Genomic DNA, 14,462 nt, shown 5'->3' on the forward strand with positions numbered 1-14,462 from the left:
TAACAAACCGTTCTTTATCCGTCGTTCGAAATGTTTGGAATCAACTCGGTGTGTCTTTCTCGAGACGACACCGGAGGTGATCGCGTCACACGAGTGTTCTTGTCTCGCACGAGCCCGAAACGAAATCGCCAGCAGCTGTCATTAACCCGTAACAAGCCAATTACTCGGAAGGAGCCATTTGTCTCGGCGCATCCGCAACGTCTAATCTAGCGTGCCTACGCCGACGCATCTAATCGCGCCGCTATCTCGGACTTCCGTACTACCGGTGCGCGGATCAAGAAATCTGTCGGATCAAAATCAGGATTAGATTTAGGAACGGCAGGATTACAGTTGCAGTCTCAATTACGTCTGGACAACTTAAATCATTTATGTGTATATATATATATATATACATACAATCACATACTACAAGATCTCTCAGCAATAGTAAGCAGAAGATATAAAATATATATATGTATACTTCACAGGATAATCGAAATTTAAACAAACTTTCCTGAAAAATCGAGGAAAGTTCTCAAGGAAATTGTTTTCAGAATAAATATCATAATTCTCAACTCAAATATGTGAGGACGAAAACTCGATGCGGTAAATCCGGCACACAACTTGACATGAAATTTGACAAATACGAGCGTTCTGCAGGATGTAAGTGCAACGAGAAAAAAGATAACTCGGAAGTTATCAGTTCCGAAAACGTTTTATTTTAAAATCTTCATCAATCTGTTTTACGCAATAAGAAATAAGAAAATTATATAAAACAAAAATGTCAGGTAGAGTTCTTATTAAATTCCCAAATCGTGATCCCGATTAGTTGCGTGTATAATTAATCGGTGATTGAACTTTTGACGACAGGTCAAGCAACCCCGTACCGGATGGATGGCGGCGGCGGCGGCGGCCGCGGTACGAAGACGATAGAACGACGGTAGAACGTTACCGCTTGCGGCTGCAGCTGCGGCGTCAATCGGTCGCTGCACCTGCAGCTGCAGCGGCAGCGACGGCGATCTCTAACCAGCGGACGACGGAACGATGCAGAACGCCGGCGACTACTACCAAAGAGCGCCGAGATGCTGTCCGGGTAGAAACGGCGGCAGTAGCAGCAACAACAACAACAACAATGCGACGGTGCGCGGCACGGAGCTGCTCTGTTGCTGCTGCAGCTGCAGCACCGCCACTTCCACAAAGACCCCGGGGCTGCTGGCGAGCCTCGGCGTGTGCGTGCTCGTTCTCGGCTACGCCTTGCTCGGCGCGTTCGCCTTCATGGTCCTCGAGGGAGGTGTTAAATCGGTAAGCGAGCAACGTTTAATCAACGACGATTAAGTCATAGTTTGCGCCTCGAAATTCCGACGCTTTATTGATTCCGCTCGACGACCTCTTTGCTCGGTCCTGATTATAAAATAAATGAGAAGTAAATAAAGAATTAAGGTTTAAACTTTTTTTTTCATCACTTGGAATCATCTCCAAGTGAAGTTAGACAAATTAATATTAAACGACTTGTAGTAATTTTTAATTTAATAAGCTGATTTATTAATTAATTTAATTTAATTTAATTTATTAATTTATTCTTTGAAATCTGAATTTTAAATTATCATTTTGTCGATGTTAATCAAAACTGTCTTATGTAACACTATCGTGTATTCAAAAATGCAGGATTCCGAAGTCGCGTCCTCGAAACCCGACGCAGGTGTGCACATTCTACCAAATCTGGAGAACGATTCCGCTACAATGGAGCTAAGAGCGCGCACCGTCGAGAAGCTCTGGAGCATCACCGAGGATCTGAACGTTCTCTACAAGGAGAACTGGACTCGCTTGGCGGCCCGTGAGGTTCTCGAGTTCCAGGAAAATTTAGCCCGCGGTCTCAGGCGCACCTCGTCGGCTTACGAACCGTCATTGCGATCCCGAGATCATCACGCGGACAGACGCTTGCACAATCGACGATGGACGTTCAGCGGTAGCCTTCTGTACTCTCTGACGCTTATCACAACCATAGGTTCGTTGAAACTCTATTTTGGTGGTTTTATTCCGTTTCCGCGTCGATGACGTTCGAACTAAAAAAAGATCGTTTCGATTTTCCATCTCGTTCGTCACACACGCGTCATCGAGAAACCAATAACGACTATTTTTAACTCTCTCCTTCTCTCTCTCTCTCTCTCTCTTTCTCTTACTAAGCTAATTGTAAGAACAAGCGCTCATTCTCGCAATGATCTCGTTTTCAGGATACGGTAGCGTAGCGCCGCGCACGGTCTGGGGCCGACTGATTACAATAGTTTACGCCCTAGTTGGAATCCCGCTGATGCTGGTCTACCTCAGCACGGTGGGCGACGTGCTCGCGCGTAGCTTCCGTCGTCTGTACGGACGCGTATGTCGACGGCCGCGTAACTGCGCCCGGAAGCAACAACCGCCGCCGCCGCCGCCGCCAGTCGGCGGTATAATGGGCAAGGCGTATCGTTACGACAACCACGTGGAGACCAAAACGGGTAACTACTACTCGGCGAGCAGAGAGAGTTCCTGCGACGACCTCGGCATTCGCGGCGCCGGCAGCGCTATTCTTCTTGACTGCGGCAGCGAGGGTCTTCTGCACGCTACCACCAGCTCGACAGCCGCTCTTCAGGTGACGTAAACAATGTGGAAAAGCGCTCAATAGGAGCTTCCAAAATCTCGAGTCTCTTTGATGATACATTATCCAAATCGTCTTCGTTCACCGAAACAGGATGTAACAACGGGCAACGGCAAACGGCACTTCCACCCGTGCTCGCTGTCCTTATCGGCAACCTCGTCGCCGGCGTACATGCTGGAAACCAATCCGGTTAGGATACCGATCAGCCTGTGTCTGGCGATAATGCTGGTGTACATATGCGGCGGTGCGGTCATGTTCAATCGTCTGGAGGGTTGGAGTTTGCTGGAAGGCGGCTACTTCTGCTTCACCAGCCTGGGCACGATTGGTTTCGGCGACCTGATGCCAGTCGGACGAAACGCGCCCTCGGCTACTTTGGAGGAGCTAAGCCTGTGTGCCTGCTCGCTGTACATTCTCGCCGGGATGGGCCTGATCGCCATGTGCTTCAACCTCGTCCAGGAGGAGGTGGTACGCGTGGTCAGGGTCTTCGGTAGAACCTGCGGCATGTCGTCGGGCGTGGTGGTCGGACCTATCGGTAGTACAGGTATCCCTGATGAAGGCATTCGGTGGGAAAATCAGTAATGGAGAATCTTCCATGAAAAAAAAAAGTAAATGAAAGGAAGAACGTTGTGACATGTTGATTATTTTGTCGACCATCGCGCATTATTTGCGTTCAGGGAAACTGAAAAAAAAACTATTTTATAAATAAATAATCATCTCTACTTTGATTAATTTGCCAAAAACTGCCGTCATTATCGATGACAACCGCGAAGAAACCGAGAATTTTTGAAAGCTTTTACGGAAGGAACAGCAATTATGCAATATTTGTTTCCTCTTCCTCTTTGCAGCAGGCCCCACTTCTGGTCTCAAGGCCGATCTCGACGACGGCGGCGGCACCAGCGATTCACGACTGTCCGAACAGGAGGAGGAGGCGATCGCCATGTCAATGGTGCCGGCCGGTTCCTGACAGCATCAGGCCAGGAGCCCCGGTGACGGCAAGCTCCTGGCCCACTCGTCTGCCACTGCCATGAAGTTGTCGCCTGGCCATCACACACTACCGCGTAAAAAGACGCTGCCGCTGGACACCGTCGGGAGGACGACATCGTCCTCGAGCACAAACGCGCAGCAACAGCAGCAATTCCAACGCGGACAGCCATTGAGGAGGAGCTGTCTGTCGCCGACGCAGTATCATCATCAACAGCAGCAGCAGCAGCAGCAACAACAACCGCCGCCGCATCATCATCAGCACCGTCAGCAGGAAAGTTCGTTGCACTTCGAATACTTCGTGCCGCGCAGCGTCAGCGAGTTCAATCTCGCCGCCGCCGTGACAGACATGGCGGTACCACCGCCGCCCCCTGCATCGGTGCTCAGGCCGTCCTCGGCGATCACGCCGCCGGTCGTCGCGGGAGTAGCCGCCACCAACAGCCAGACACGGTTGCTAGATACGAGCGGCGGTGGATGCAACACCGCTACTCGGAGTCGTGAGAAGATGGTGACATTTGAAGACGAGGGGGTCAGCTGCGGCGCTACCTCGACGCCCACCAGGAAGAACTTGCCCACTCTGGACAACGTCTTTATGTGACGTGCGCCGCGACTTTCACGGATACTGAAGCGATTATTGCAAAATGTCAGGTCGTTGCGAAAACCTCACGATTCAAAAAAGAAACGAGTATTGACACTTTCGATCGTTCATCGATAAGTCGTCGAGAAAGTGTCCTTCGTCATCGTCGATAACAGAAAAACAAAATTGATTCAGAAATAAACAATGCTCTGATACGTCGTCGTATAAAAAAAAAACAATAGAAAATTTATGCAAGCAGAAGAAGCACTCGAATAATTTTATATCGTGTAACGATACATACACCAAATAAAAAGATTGTCAGTGTTATGATTTATATGTAACTTCCGATTAAAACAGGACACATAGGAGAAAAAATAAAAAAAAAAAAAGACAAACCCACAAGAACGATCACACTTACAAGACTGCATGCCTGTAATAATTACAATAACGTGGAAACTAATATAATAAAGACACCGAATATCAAAAATAATAGAATGTGGAGAGGCTCTCAGCAAGTAATGAAAACAAATTCTGAATCAGAATACAGGAAACAATTTAAGTGACAGGATTTTTATTCAGAAGCTGTTTGATGTGACTTTTCGGCACTAAAGACTTCTTTCTTATCATCGTAAAAAAAGAGAGTGCCTAACTGATAATAGAATTCTAAACAACGCAAACATTCAAGAAAGAAGATAGACAGACAGACATTCTCTGGATATATTTTAGATGTTCTTCAGCATATATATACGTATATTTGTATTGTTTGAAATTCTTTTAATCTGTAAGATTTTTTAAAAAACGTTATAAATCTAGTAAATTTTCTACTGTCACTACGCAATATCACGCAAAAAAAAAAAAAAAAAAAAACACAAACTGCACGAAGCGAGAAATAAAAAACAAATGGCAAATATAAAAAAAAAAAACTCTAGAAAGTCACGGAAAAAAATAAAAATATAATCACGGGAGAGACATTCCGCGATAAAGAGTAGAAGTTCTTTTTCGGTCGAATGTCGACGAATGTATATGTTTCGTATTGTCGATTAAACTCATAATTATCATTATTATATATATACCGTTTGCGCGCACACACACAACATAGGATATTTGTCAGAAATGCGAATTTTATGTCCGATTAAGTCCGACTATGTATTTCGAATATAAATAGCTGTATATATATACATACGTATAATATTTAAAAAGTATATTGAACATTCAAAACCTTATATACAATTAATAATCGTATACCAAATATATATATAAATAAACAAAGTTATATACAACATATGTTTATTTACTATTACTTATTATTTTATTTTGTCATAATTTACGCACAGTCGAAAAGCGTTTCCTCGTTTTCAAAAAATTCTTTCAAATAGATTCAGGTTCTACGTTTTTGATAACACATTTTAGACGTCAGTCTGCTTCCGCGGCATTGACGAATAATCAATACGTATGACTGCGCGAAATCTCTTCAACTTTCCCATCTTTCGTTGATTACAAAGAGTTGCGTGAAAATTTGCTTTGTTTTTTTTTTTATACTTGTGTAATTAATACGTAATGATACTTGAGGCGTACGTCAGTGATGGGAATTCGAGCTCGCGCGCGCTACCGTTTTTTCACCTATATTTACGTACACATAGACGCTTCTATCTGTCGGCGCTACACGCCGAGTTACATGGATAGATCGAGCGTTTATGTGTGCGTAAGTAGATGGAAGAAAAACGGTAGCGTGCGCGGGCTCGAATTCCCATTATTGCCGCGTGCACGAAAGCAAAATGTGAAACAAACATAAAAATTTACATCTTAGTCACTTTATTGCTTTTCTCGGTTATGACCGAGATTACAAGTGATAACAAGCTAGGTTTTCGAATATATTGTTTCCACCACGCAAATTTCAAAACAGCTCAGATCAGCGAAGAAAACAACACGTACAGAACTAAATCTATCTCTTGAATTTGATTGGTAGATTTTTGTTTCGGAGAGGACGGAAGAAATAGAAGAGGGATGTTGCCGAAATCAGTTTCCATCAGTTCAACGTATACTTGATAGTCGGCTTTTGTCCAGTGTAGTTATTACTTGTTACCTTTTTCTTCGAAGATGTTTATCTGTTCGTATTGTTCACTGGCCTTTGCTACGGAAGGAGTACTTAATTTTCATGTTAAAAAATGTCGCAAAATAACTGAAGGAATAAAATCGTCGCAGGCGGTAAGTTTTTGAAAGTAATGGAACACGATGAAAATCTGATCTAATAAACGTGTTGCGTTACTAAAATCATTTCTTGTCGTTTAAATCAAACTGTGTTGTTGGCTTTTGCCGAAATATATTTAAGTAATCTTAGGTATCTTCTTCGAAGTTGAAAGTATGTAAATATTGTTCTGTAACTATACCGTCGAGAATCTTTGTCACACATAGCAATATGTGTAAACTAAAAAAACTAAAAATCTGTGAATATTGTTCTGAAGAATTCACGACTGTGGCAGAACTCGTCTACCATGATAATGCGTGCAAAATTAAGAAATCTACCTTGTCGGTACATATCTCAAAAATATTTTACGAGGACGAAAGCGTTGTTCTGATAGAAAACTTGTATTGCAAAAATCATTTTCTATCATAACAACGTACTTCTTAATCGGTTTTTGCGAAGTTATGTATTACTTGTCATTTTCCTCTTGAAACACACACACGCACACATGCTTTTCTTTATTTATCACAGGAATCCGGGCCCGAGGACTTCCTCACCAGTGCTAATAAAATATTTTCAAATATAGTAAGTTTTTCGAAAATATTAGAAAATAATAGAAACTTGACATCTAGTAACAGATTCGCTCTGCCGAGATTGTTTACGGCGAAGAGATATTCATTACATTTGCGAAATATGACTAATGTTCGTTACAATCTTCTTTGAAGCTGGAAATCTGTGAATATTGCTATCAGAATTTTGATACATCGGAGGAACTTGTCGCGCACAGAACAATATGTATAATTAAAAATGTGCACTGCATGTTGGTGAGTATTTCAAAACTATTTCACGATGACGGAAATGCGATGTTTTAATAGACGACTTGTACAGTCAAAATTGTTTTCTCGCTGTACTTTATAGTAGATTATTGTGCAGTATAACAGATGTGTATAATATTTTTTTCTTCTTTTTGAAAAAAATTTCTGCTCTTCAATGAACATCGGGACGTAGGATAAACTGGCCAAAATTGATTTAACACGGAGTGGCAAACAGCCTGCAAAGATATTGGTAACTTTTGGAAAATGTTATAAAATGATTGATATTGATCTGATGGATAAATAGTTTCCGCAAAAATCAGTTTCCGTCAATTTAATTAACTTGCTAAGTAACTTTTCCGCATTATAGTTGCGTAATATTTTGTAGACACCTTCTTCTTCGTTATCAACGTCAAGTGACCATTCTGAACAGAAATCTAATAAAGAACGTAACTTGAGCAGTTTTGCTGATTTATATCATGCCATAGATTGCGCACTGGTAAGTTTTAGGAAAATTATTAAGAATCAACAGAGATTGGTGTAATAAAGAGATTGGCGAACGGCAATCACTTTCCGTCATTTTGTTGGGTCTTCTTCTCAGATTTTATGGAGTATTGTAATGGAGTAGTGTGTAATATTTTTCAGATGCCTCCTCCTACAACATCGGTGTCAAAAGAACTCAGTGTACAAAAATATTCAAAAAAACGACTATTCGACACTTCTGATACAGATCGTTCCAACAAATGTAACGTCAACTTAGTAAGTAAGATTTTCGAAAATAATAGAAAACAAAGTGCAATCTGACGGATAGATTGCTCTATTAAGGTCATTTTCTGTCATTATAAAAGAAGTAATAGTCAACTATTGTAATATACTAATACTTGTTAGGAATTAACCTCTCCTCCGAAGATTTTCCGTTTCGATGACAAAAATCAAAAAAAGATTGAGAAGAATGACACAGAGCAAGAAATTGCCGCTGATAATATATGTCATATCGCTACATCTGTACTCAAGCTAGTAAGTTTTTAAAGGCGTTAGAAGACAATGATTTGGCAAAGGATTTGCTCTACCAAGATCATTCTTTGTCACTTTAACAAGCCTATTAGTCGGCTTATGTCGAATACATTTGATTACTTCTCGTTACTAGGCGCCCTGTGAATATTGTTCAGTGAGTTTTGAGACTGAGGCAGAACTTCTTGCACATAGTAAAATATGTGATGCGAAGAACAATCCGTACACAAAAGTAAGTTTTTTGAATTTGTTAAAAATATAATAGTGAAGCACTGATCTAAAAAGAGATTGCTGTGCGGAAGTTATTTTCCGTTGTTGTAACAAAGTCGATCGTCGGCTTTAGTGGTGTTGTACAAACATTATAATTATTATCTTCTTTTTCAAAGGAAACGTTTGAATGCATCAACTGTTTATTAAAATTCCAATCACTGAGTAAACTAACAATTCATATTTCACAGTGTTTCAAGAAAAACGACCAACAATTTTGGTGTCCGGTAAGAGGATTTAAAAAATATTTATTAGAAGTAGAATAGGAGTGTAGTAAACTTCAATAAATTCTTATAAAACAGGAAATGTATAATGGTCATTTGAAGCAAAAACACTGGTGATAACGTGTGTATGATAGATGCATTACTTTATTCAAGCAGGTAACATATAATAGAACGTTTTCGGCCTTAGATTAGGCCTTTATCAATATATATCTATGTATCAATATATATCAATATATATCTATATCAATATAGATATATATTGATAAAAGCCTAATCTAAGGCCGAAAACGTTCTATTATATGTTACCTGCTTGAATAAAGTAATGCATCTATCATACACACGTTATCACCAGTGTTTTTGCTTCAAATGGCCATTATACATTTCCTTTATTAGAAGTATTAGATTCATGCACATATAGATTTTGTCTTAGAGATAGTTTATGATAAATATTTTATGTTGTAATTATATAGTTCGTTACTGTTTAGTTTGAAATATTCTGTATAGATTTACGAGCGCATTTCTAATCCATATTATTTTGTTTGTGATATTAATATAAGGACTGCGGAAATCTATTCTGGACCATTCACAAGCTTGCAACACATAAGACATTTTATTGTGAGAAAAAAAGCCAACGCCAATTAAAAGCAATAGGAAAATGGAATAAATTGTAATATAAATTCACTCACTGCGTCATATTTTCCAAAAGGTACTGTTTTTACATAAAGTTTAGTTGTGCATTCTGTTATGACATATTATTTAATTGTACAAGAACAGAAATAAAAAAAATATTTAATTATAAAACTGAAGTAATACATGTTACAGAAAGAGAGAATAAAATGAACGAATGATAGAAAATACAAGATGCCAAGTGATAATTTTCTTTTGCATACACAATCTTAGAACATAACTTGCAAAAAAGATAACAAACAACGAAAATTGTGATTGCATATAACGATCATCTTGACAATTGGATTTAAGTATTATTTTACTAATGTTAGTTTACGATTACGTTTTTTTATGTTTTGCTTGATAATAATTTTTGACAAGTACACGTTAGAAAACAGACTTCAGGTGTCTTTTTCTAAAGAGAGTTTGTATAGAATAAAAAATGTAATGTCTTTTACTATTTTGATACTTGATTCATATTGAATTTATTAATAAAGTTTTTTGTACTACTATATATATTTTTATTGTACTCTGTTATTTTCCTTTTTTCTGCGCTCCTAATACAATCTATTTTATACATATACTGAAATATGTATTTATATTATATTATTCAACCTTTAGTATTGTACCACACTGAAGTCGTATAAATTTTGATACAACTAAACTCTTATGTTGCACTACTTAGATAAAGTTTTATACTAATTTACATATTGTGCGTGAAACGCGCTTGTACACTTTTTTCAATTTTATAATAGTATACATGAAAAAAGAACACAATTACATTTATCTTTCTCATGTATATNAACTATAAATAAACAAAAGTACATCCAATAAATATATNNAATTTGTTACACGTACGTATATAACAAATGTATTGACATATAAACGGAAACACGCTTAGTAGTTTTACGAATTTTGCTTTGTTTNTTTTTAATTACATGCGTAATAATTCTTGACTTGCGTGACAATAAAATATAAAGTAGAAATCAATTCACATTTCTGCCGTTGGTTTGCTTTTCTCGCGTGTTCATCATATTAATTGTAAGTCCTAACAGCTGTTTTGATCTTTGTTCTGAGGATTTCGATTATGTTGTTTCAAAACAACTCATATTGTTCCAAAACACTTCAGACCAGCAAACAGAATAAGCATGTAAATCAAAATCGTGATTTCTATTGGATATTTCTGATCCAAAGATAACAAAAGAAATAAGAGGGGGATGTTGTCAAAATCATTTTCGATCACCTTGATCACTTCAACGCATTCGATAGCCAGCTTTCGCTCAGTGTAGTTGTGTACTTTTGTTACCTGTTTCTTCAACGATGTTTTCGTGTAACTATTGTTCTCTGACTTTTACTACGGAGCAAGAACTCAATGTTCATATGGAACAGTGCGACAAAAACACACAACCGCCGATGTCGGTAAGTTTTCGAAAATAATAAAACTCGATGGAAACCTAATTCGATAGAGATGTCTCTTTACTAAAATCATTTTTTGTCGTTTAAAATTCATCTAATTACTTGTAGGAAACAAGTGATTTGGACTTATATATTTGTGAATCCTGTACTGCGGATTTTGAGACTGCAGAAGAACTTGCCATGCATGAAAAAACGTGCGAAATGAAGAAACTCACAGCAACGTTGGTACGTGCTTAATTTAAAATTATTTAACGAAAAAAACTATTCTGATACAGAAGTTGCATTGCGAAAATTATTTTCTATTACGTAGTTCTTACTCGGATTTTGCAGAATATAATAATATGTTTTATCTTCTTCTTGAAACATACATATTTTTTTATTCATCACAGGCATTTTATTCATCTCAGCTCGAGGAACTCACTAGAAATCTTAAAATCTCTGACAAAGCGGTAAGCTTTTCGAAAATATTAAAAGTTGATTCAAACTTGATCTGGTACCAGATGTGTTCTGCCAAGATCGATCAGAATCGCTTTAACTGTTTATTAGCTTTTGTGAAATGTACATAAATATAGTTTGTTAGGTTGCTTTAAAGTCGAAACACTGTGGAAATTGTAAGATGAGTTTTACAACGCGGGAAGACTACATTGCTCACAGGCGTACGTGTATAATTAGAAAAGTGAGAAAATTACTGGTGAGTTTTTTATATTTCTAAAATAATATGCGATGAGAGAAGGGAGAGTGTTTTGATAGATAATTTTCACAAACAAAACTGTTTTTTTTTTTTTTTTTTTATCACAATACCGTACTTCATACCAGATTCTTGTGCACTATACCAGATATGTATAATATTTGTTTTTTTTTTTTAAATACGTCACTTTATCCATCATTGAACATCATGGGACATAGCAAAAATTGAACATAAACCTTGAAGAGCGGAGTAAGTCTGCAAAACTAAACTTTTTTTTGCATTATAGTTACGTAAACTATTTTAATAGACATCTTCTCTTTTTTGCCAGAGTCAAGTGCTAGTAGCCCGTATAGCTATGAATCGAAATCTGATGAAGAAAACGTGAGTAATCATGGTCATTTATGTCACGCAATAGATTGTGATATTGTATATTTTTATGAAAAAATTAGAATTACCAGAGAGTGATGTAATTAAGATGAGTCGCAATCATTTTTCGTTGTCTTACCGGATTTCTTACTCGGCTTTTGCGAAATATCGTGTGATACTTTTAGGCACCTCTTTCTGGTACACCATTGACATCGGAACATGATTCTTCTGTACAAACGAACTTGATTAATCCTGTTGATGTAAGTCGCGCCATATGCTCTGCGGTAAGTTATTTGAAAAAAAAAAAAAAAAATTGATTTAATATACTCCGATGTAATAAAGATGTGAGCCGCAATCATTTTCTTACTTGGCTTTTGCGGGATATTGTATAATACTTTTTAGATGCCTCCATCGACGTCAAAAGACTGCTCTGTACAGAAATCTGATAGAAAACGACCCTTACAGACTTCTTCAACTTCTGACTCTAGTCTGGTAACTAAGATTTTTAGAAATAATAAAAAACGATGTGCAATCTGATGGATAGATTGCTCTACCATGTTTTGTCACTATAACGAATATGATAGTCAGCTACTGTAGTATACTAATATTTGTAAAATGTTTTTTAGGAATCTCCTCCGTCGAAAACTTTTGTATTAAGTGAGATGAAACAAGAAATTACCACTGATAGTACAAGTCACGTCGCTATACCCAAGTCGGTAAGTTTTCAAACTTTATTCGAATTCGACAAAACTACGATCTAGTAGAAGAATCGCTGTGCGAAAGTTATTTGTCGTCGCTGCATTCGTTCGTCTGGTTTAGTAAAGTTGTATATTAATAGTTCCTTTGTTATTCAATTGTGCTATTGTATATTTTTTTGAAAAAATTAGAATTAACGAAGAGTGATGTAATTTAGATAAGTCGCAATCATTTTTCGTTGTCTTACCGGATTTCTTACTCGGCTTTTGCGAAATATCGTGTAATACTTTTAGGCACCTCTTTCTGGTACACAATTGACATCGGAACGTGATTCTTCTGTACAAACAAACTTGATTAATCCTGTTGATGTAAGTCGCGCCATATGCTCTGCGGTAAGTTATTTGAAAAAAAAAAAATTGAATTACTATACCCCGATGTAATAAAGATGTGAGCCGCAATTATTTTCTTACTTGGCTTTTGCGGGATATTGTATAATACTTTTTAGATGCCTCCATCGACGTCACAAGACTGCTCTGTACAGACATCTGATAGAAAACGACCCTTACAGACTTCTTCAACTTCTGACTCTGGTCTGGTAACTAAGATTTTTAGAAATAATAAAAAACGATGTGCAATCTGATGGATAGATTGCTCTACCATGTTTTGTCACTATAATACGAATATGATAGTCAGCTACTGTAGTATACTAATATTTGTATGTTTTTTAGGAATCTCCTCCGCCGAAAAAGTGGGTAAGTTTTCAAACTTTATTAGAATTCGACAAAACTACGATCTAGTAGAAGAGTCGCTGTGCGAAAGTTATTTGTCGTCGCTGCATTCGATCGTCTACTTTAGTAGAGTTGTACATTAATAGTTCCTTTGTTATTCAAAGGTTAAGTATCCTCGCTTTCAATGTATCTTCTGTTTACTACGTTTTCACACGTTAGACGAATTAAAAACTCATGTTCCCGAGTGTCCAAAATTATACATTTAGTATTCTTTTGCCCGGTAAGAAGATTTTAACTATTTTTAGAAAAAGTAGTAAGCGCATGTGCATAAAAGTTTTGTCTTAGACATAATTTATAATAATCACTCATATGTAATCATATGTAATCATTTAAGCCGTTACTGTTATGTTTGGAGTATTCTGTACGTAGTAACGAGCGCATATCTAATCCGCAATTAATTCATTTGTGAATTTAATATAAGGTCTAAGAAGAATCAGTTTAGAACAATGTGTGTGACGATTAACACACAGGATATTGTATTGTTGGAAAAGGAGACGTGAATCAAATAAGATAATAAATTGTAACATACATTCAATTCATTGTCATATACAAAATGGTANTATCTTTATATAATATTTAATTCTACAGTCTGTTTAAAAAAGATAAAAAACTTAATTATTTATATCATAAAATAAAATGAAATGNTATGTGTTACAGAAAACGATTGCAGGAAATACGAAGTGTCAAATGATATAGGACCTTTCTTTTTTATTTTCACAACCTCAGAACTTATCTGCAAAAAAGACACAACTGTTGAAAAAAGAATATCACAACAGAATACTTCTAGATCAATAAACGTAAAATAAAATGACGAAAGATTTACAATCAGCTGACATTTTCATCACTTTTGACGACGATCACTTCGTCGATTAGATTTAAGTACATATATTATTGAATATAGTGTACGGTTACAATGTTTTATGATTAGCTTGATGATAGTTCTTTAGTGTACATATTAGAATATAGATCTCAAATGAAAATTTAAAAAAAGCCGTCAGTGTATGTCGGATTCTAATCTTTTATTCAGTTTTTTACTTCACTCTGTTTTATATTCTTAAGTCATTTATACTTAAATTGATGTGTGTATATGTATATCAGTTTGTCCATACGTATATATATATGTATATATACATGTATGTATAATTATAAGTATATAAATATGTATGTGTATATACAT

General features: G+C 37.1%; 4 protein-coding genes across 9 annotated transcripts in view; all 4 read left to right on the plus strand.

The window, feature by feature from the left end:
- LOC109851751 (TWiK family of potassium channels protein 18-like) overlaps nucleotides 1–1,192 on the plus strand; it is a 42,491-nt gene extending 41,299 nt beyond the window's left edge. For both annotated transcript variants that reach the window (XM_020422133.1, XM_020422134.1), the window contains exon 9: nucleotides 850–1,192. The gene's annotated coding sequence lies outside the window, so the exon portion shown is untranslated. The remainder of the gene's footprint in view (nucleotides 1–849) is intronic.
- A 9-nt stretch (nucleotides 1,193–1,201) lies between these two features.
- Nucleotides 1,202–3,543, plus strand: LOC109851750 (potassium channel subfamily K member 18-like). Of its 2 annotated transcripts, XM_020422131.1 has the most exons (5): nucleotides 1,202–1,281; nucleotides 1,645–1,984; nucleotides 2,211–2,605; nucleotides 2,705–3,216; nucleotides 3,457–3,532. In XM_020422131.1, exons 1-4 carry the CDS (start codon nucleotides 1,255–1,257, stop codon nucleotides 3,188–3,190), a joined length of 1,248 nt encoding a protein of 415 aa, XP_020277720.1. In that variant the 5' UTR covers nucleotides 1,202–1,254; the 3' UTR covers nucleotides 3,191–3,216; nucleotides 3,457–3,532. The 2 variants fall into 2 exon arrangements, with proteins under 2 accessions (XP_020277720.1, XP_020277719.1); XM_020422130.1 differs by having other exon boundaries at nucleotides 2,705–3,543.
- Nucleotides 3,544–6,219: 2,676 nt separating this feature from the next.
- On the plus strand, nucleotides 6,220–9,740 carry LOC109851766. 2 transcript variants are annotated; one of them, XM_020422171.1, is made up of 11 exons: nucleotides 6,220–6,374; nucleotides 6,883–6,936; nucleotides 7,077–7,175; nucleotides 7,360–7,416; nucleotides 7,552–7,662; nucleotides 7,809–7,922; nucleotides 8,052–8,180; nucleotides 8,311–8,406; nucleotides 8,561–8,668; nucleotides 9,223–9,371; nucleotides 9,488–9,740. In XM_020422171.1, exons 1-10 carry the CDS (start codon nucleotides 6,267–6,269, stop codon nucleotides 9,334–9,336), a joined length of 990 nt encoding a protein of 329 aa, XP_020277760.1. In that variant the 5' UTR covers nucleotides 6,220–6,266; the 3' UTR covers nucleotides 9,337–9,371; nucleotides 9,488–9,740. The 2 variants fall into 2 exon arrangements, with proteins under 2 accessions (XP_020277760.1, XP_020277761.1); XM_020422172.1 differs by having other exon boundaries at nucleotides 8,633–8,668.
- Nucleotides 9,741–10,616: 876 nt separating this feature from the next.
- Nucleotides 10,617–14,357, plus strand: LOC109851742. 3 transcript variants are annotated; one of them, XR_002249931.1, is made up of 15 exons: nucleotides 10,617–10,750; nucleotides 10,856–10,972; nucleotides 11,137–11,196; nucleotides 11,328–11,438; nucleotides 11,654–11,684; nucleotides 11,764–11,816; nucleotides 11,987–12,085; nucleotides 12,204–12,293; nucleotides 12,428–12,517; nucleotides 12,791–12,889; nucleotides 13,003–13,092; nucleotides 13,226–13,249; nucleotides 13,390–13,505; nucleotides 13,707–13,841; nucleotides 13,943–14,357. XR_002249931.1 is itself a non-coding variant. In XM_020422114.1 (14 exons), the coding sequence occupies exons 1-13, from the start codon at nucleotides 10,652–10,654 to the stop codon at nucleotides 13,489–13,491; spliced, it is 1,065 nt and encodes a 354-aa protein (XP_020277703.1). In that variant the 5' UTR covers nucleotides 10,617–10,651; the 3' UTR covers nucleotides 13,492–13,505; nucleotides 13,707–14,357. The 3 variants fall into 3 exon arrangements, 2 of the variants coding, with proteins under 2 accessions (XP_020277703.1, XP_020277704.1); XM_020422114.1 differs by having other exon boundaries at nucleotides 13,707–14,357; XM_020422115.1 differs by lacking the exons at nucleotides 13,707–13,841; nucleotides 13,943–14,357 and having other exon boundaries at nucleotides 13,003–13,087; nucleotides 13,390–13,472.
- Nucleotides 14,358–14,462: the final 105 nt, after the last annotated feature.

The sequence above is a fragment of the Pseudomyrmex gracilis genome, unplaced genomic scaffold (genome assembly GCF_002006095.1).
Source record: "Pseudomyrmex gracilis isolate BER0280 unplaced genomic scaffold, ASM200609v1 scaffold_20, whole genome shotgun sequence".
Lineage (NCBI taxonomy): Eukaryota > Metazoa > Arthropoda > Insecta > Hymenoptera > Formicidae > Pseudomyrmex > Pseudomyrmex gracilis.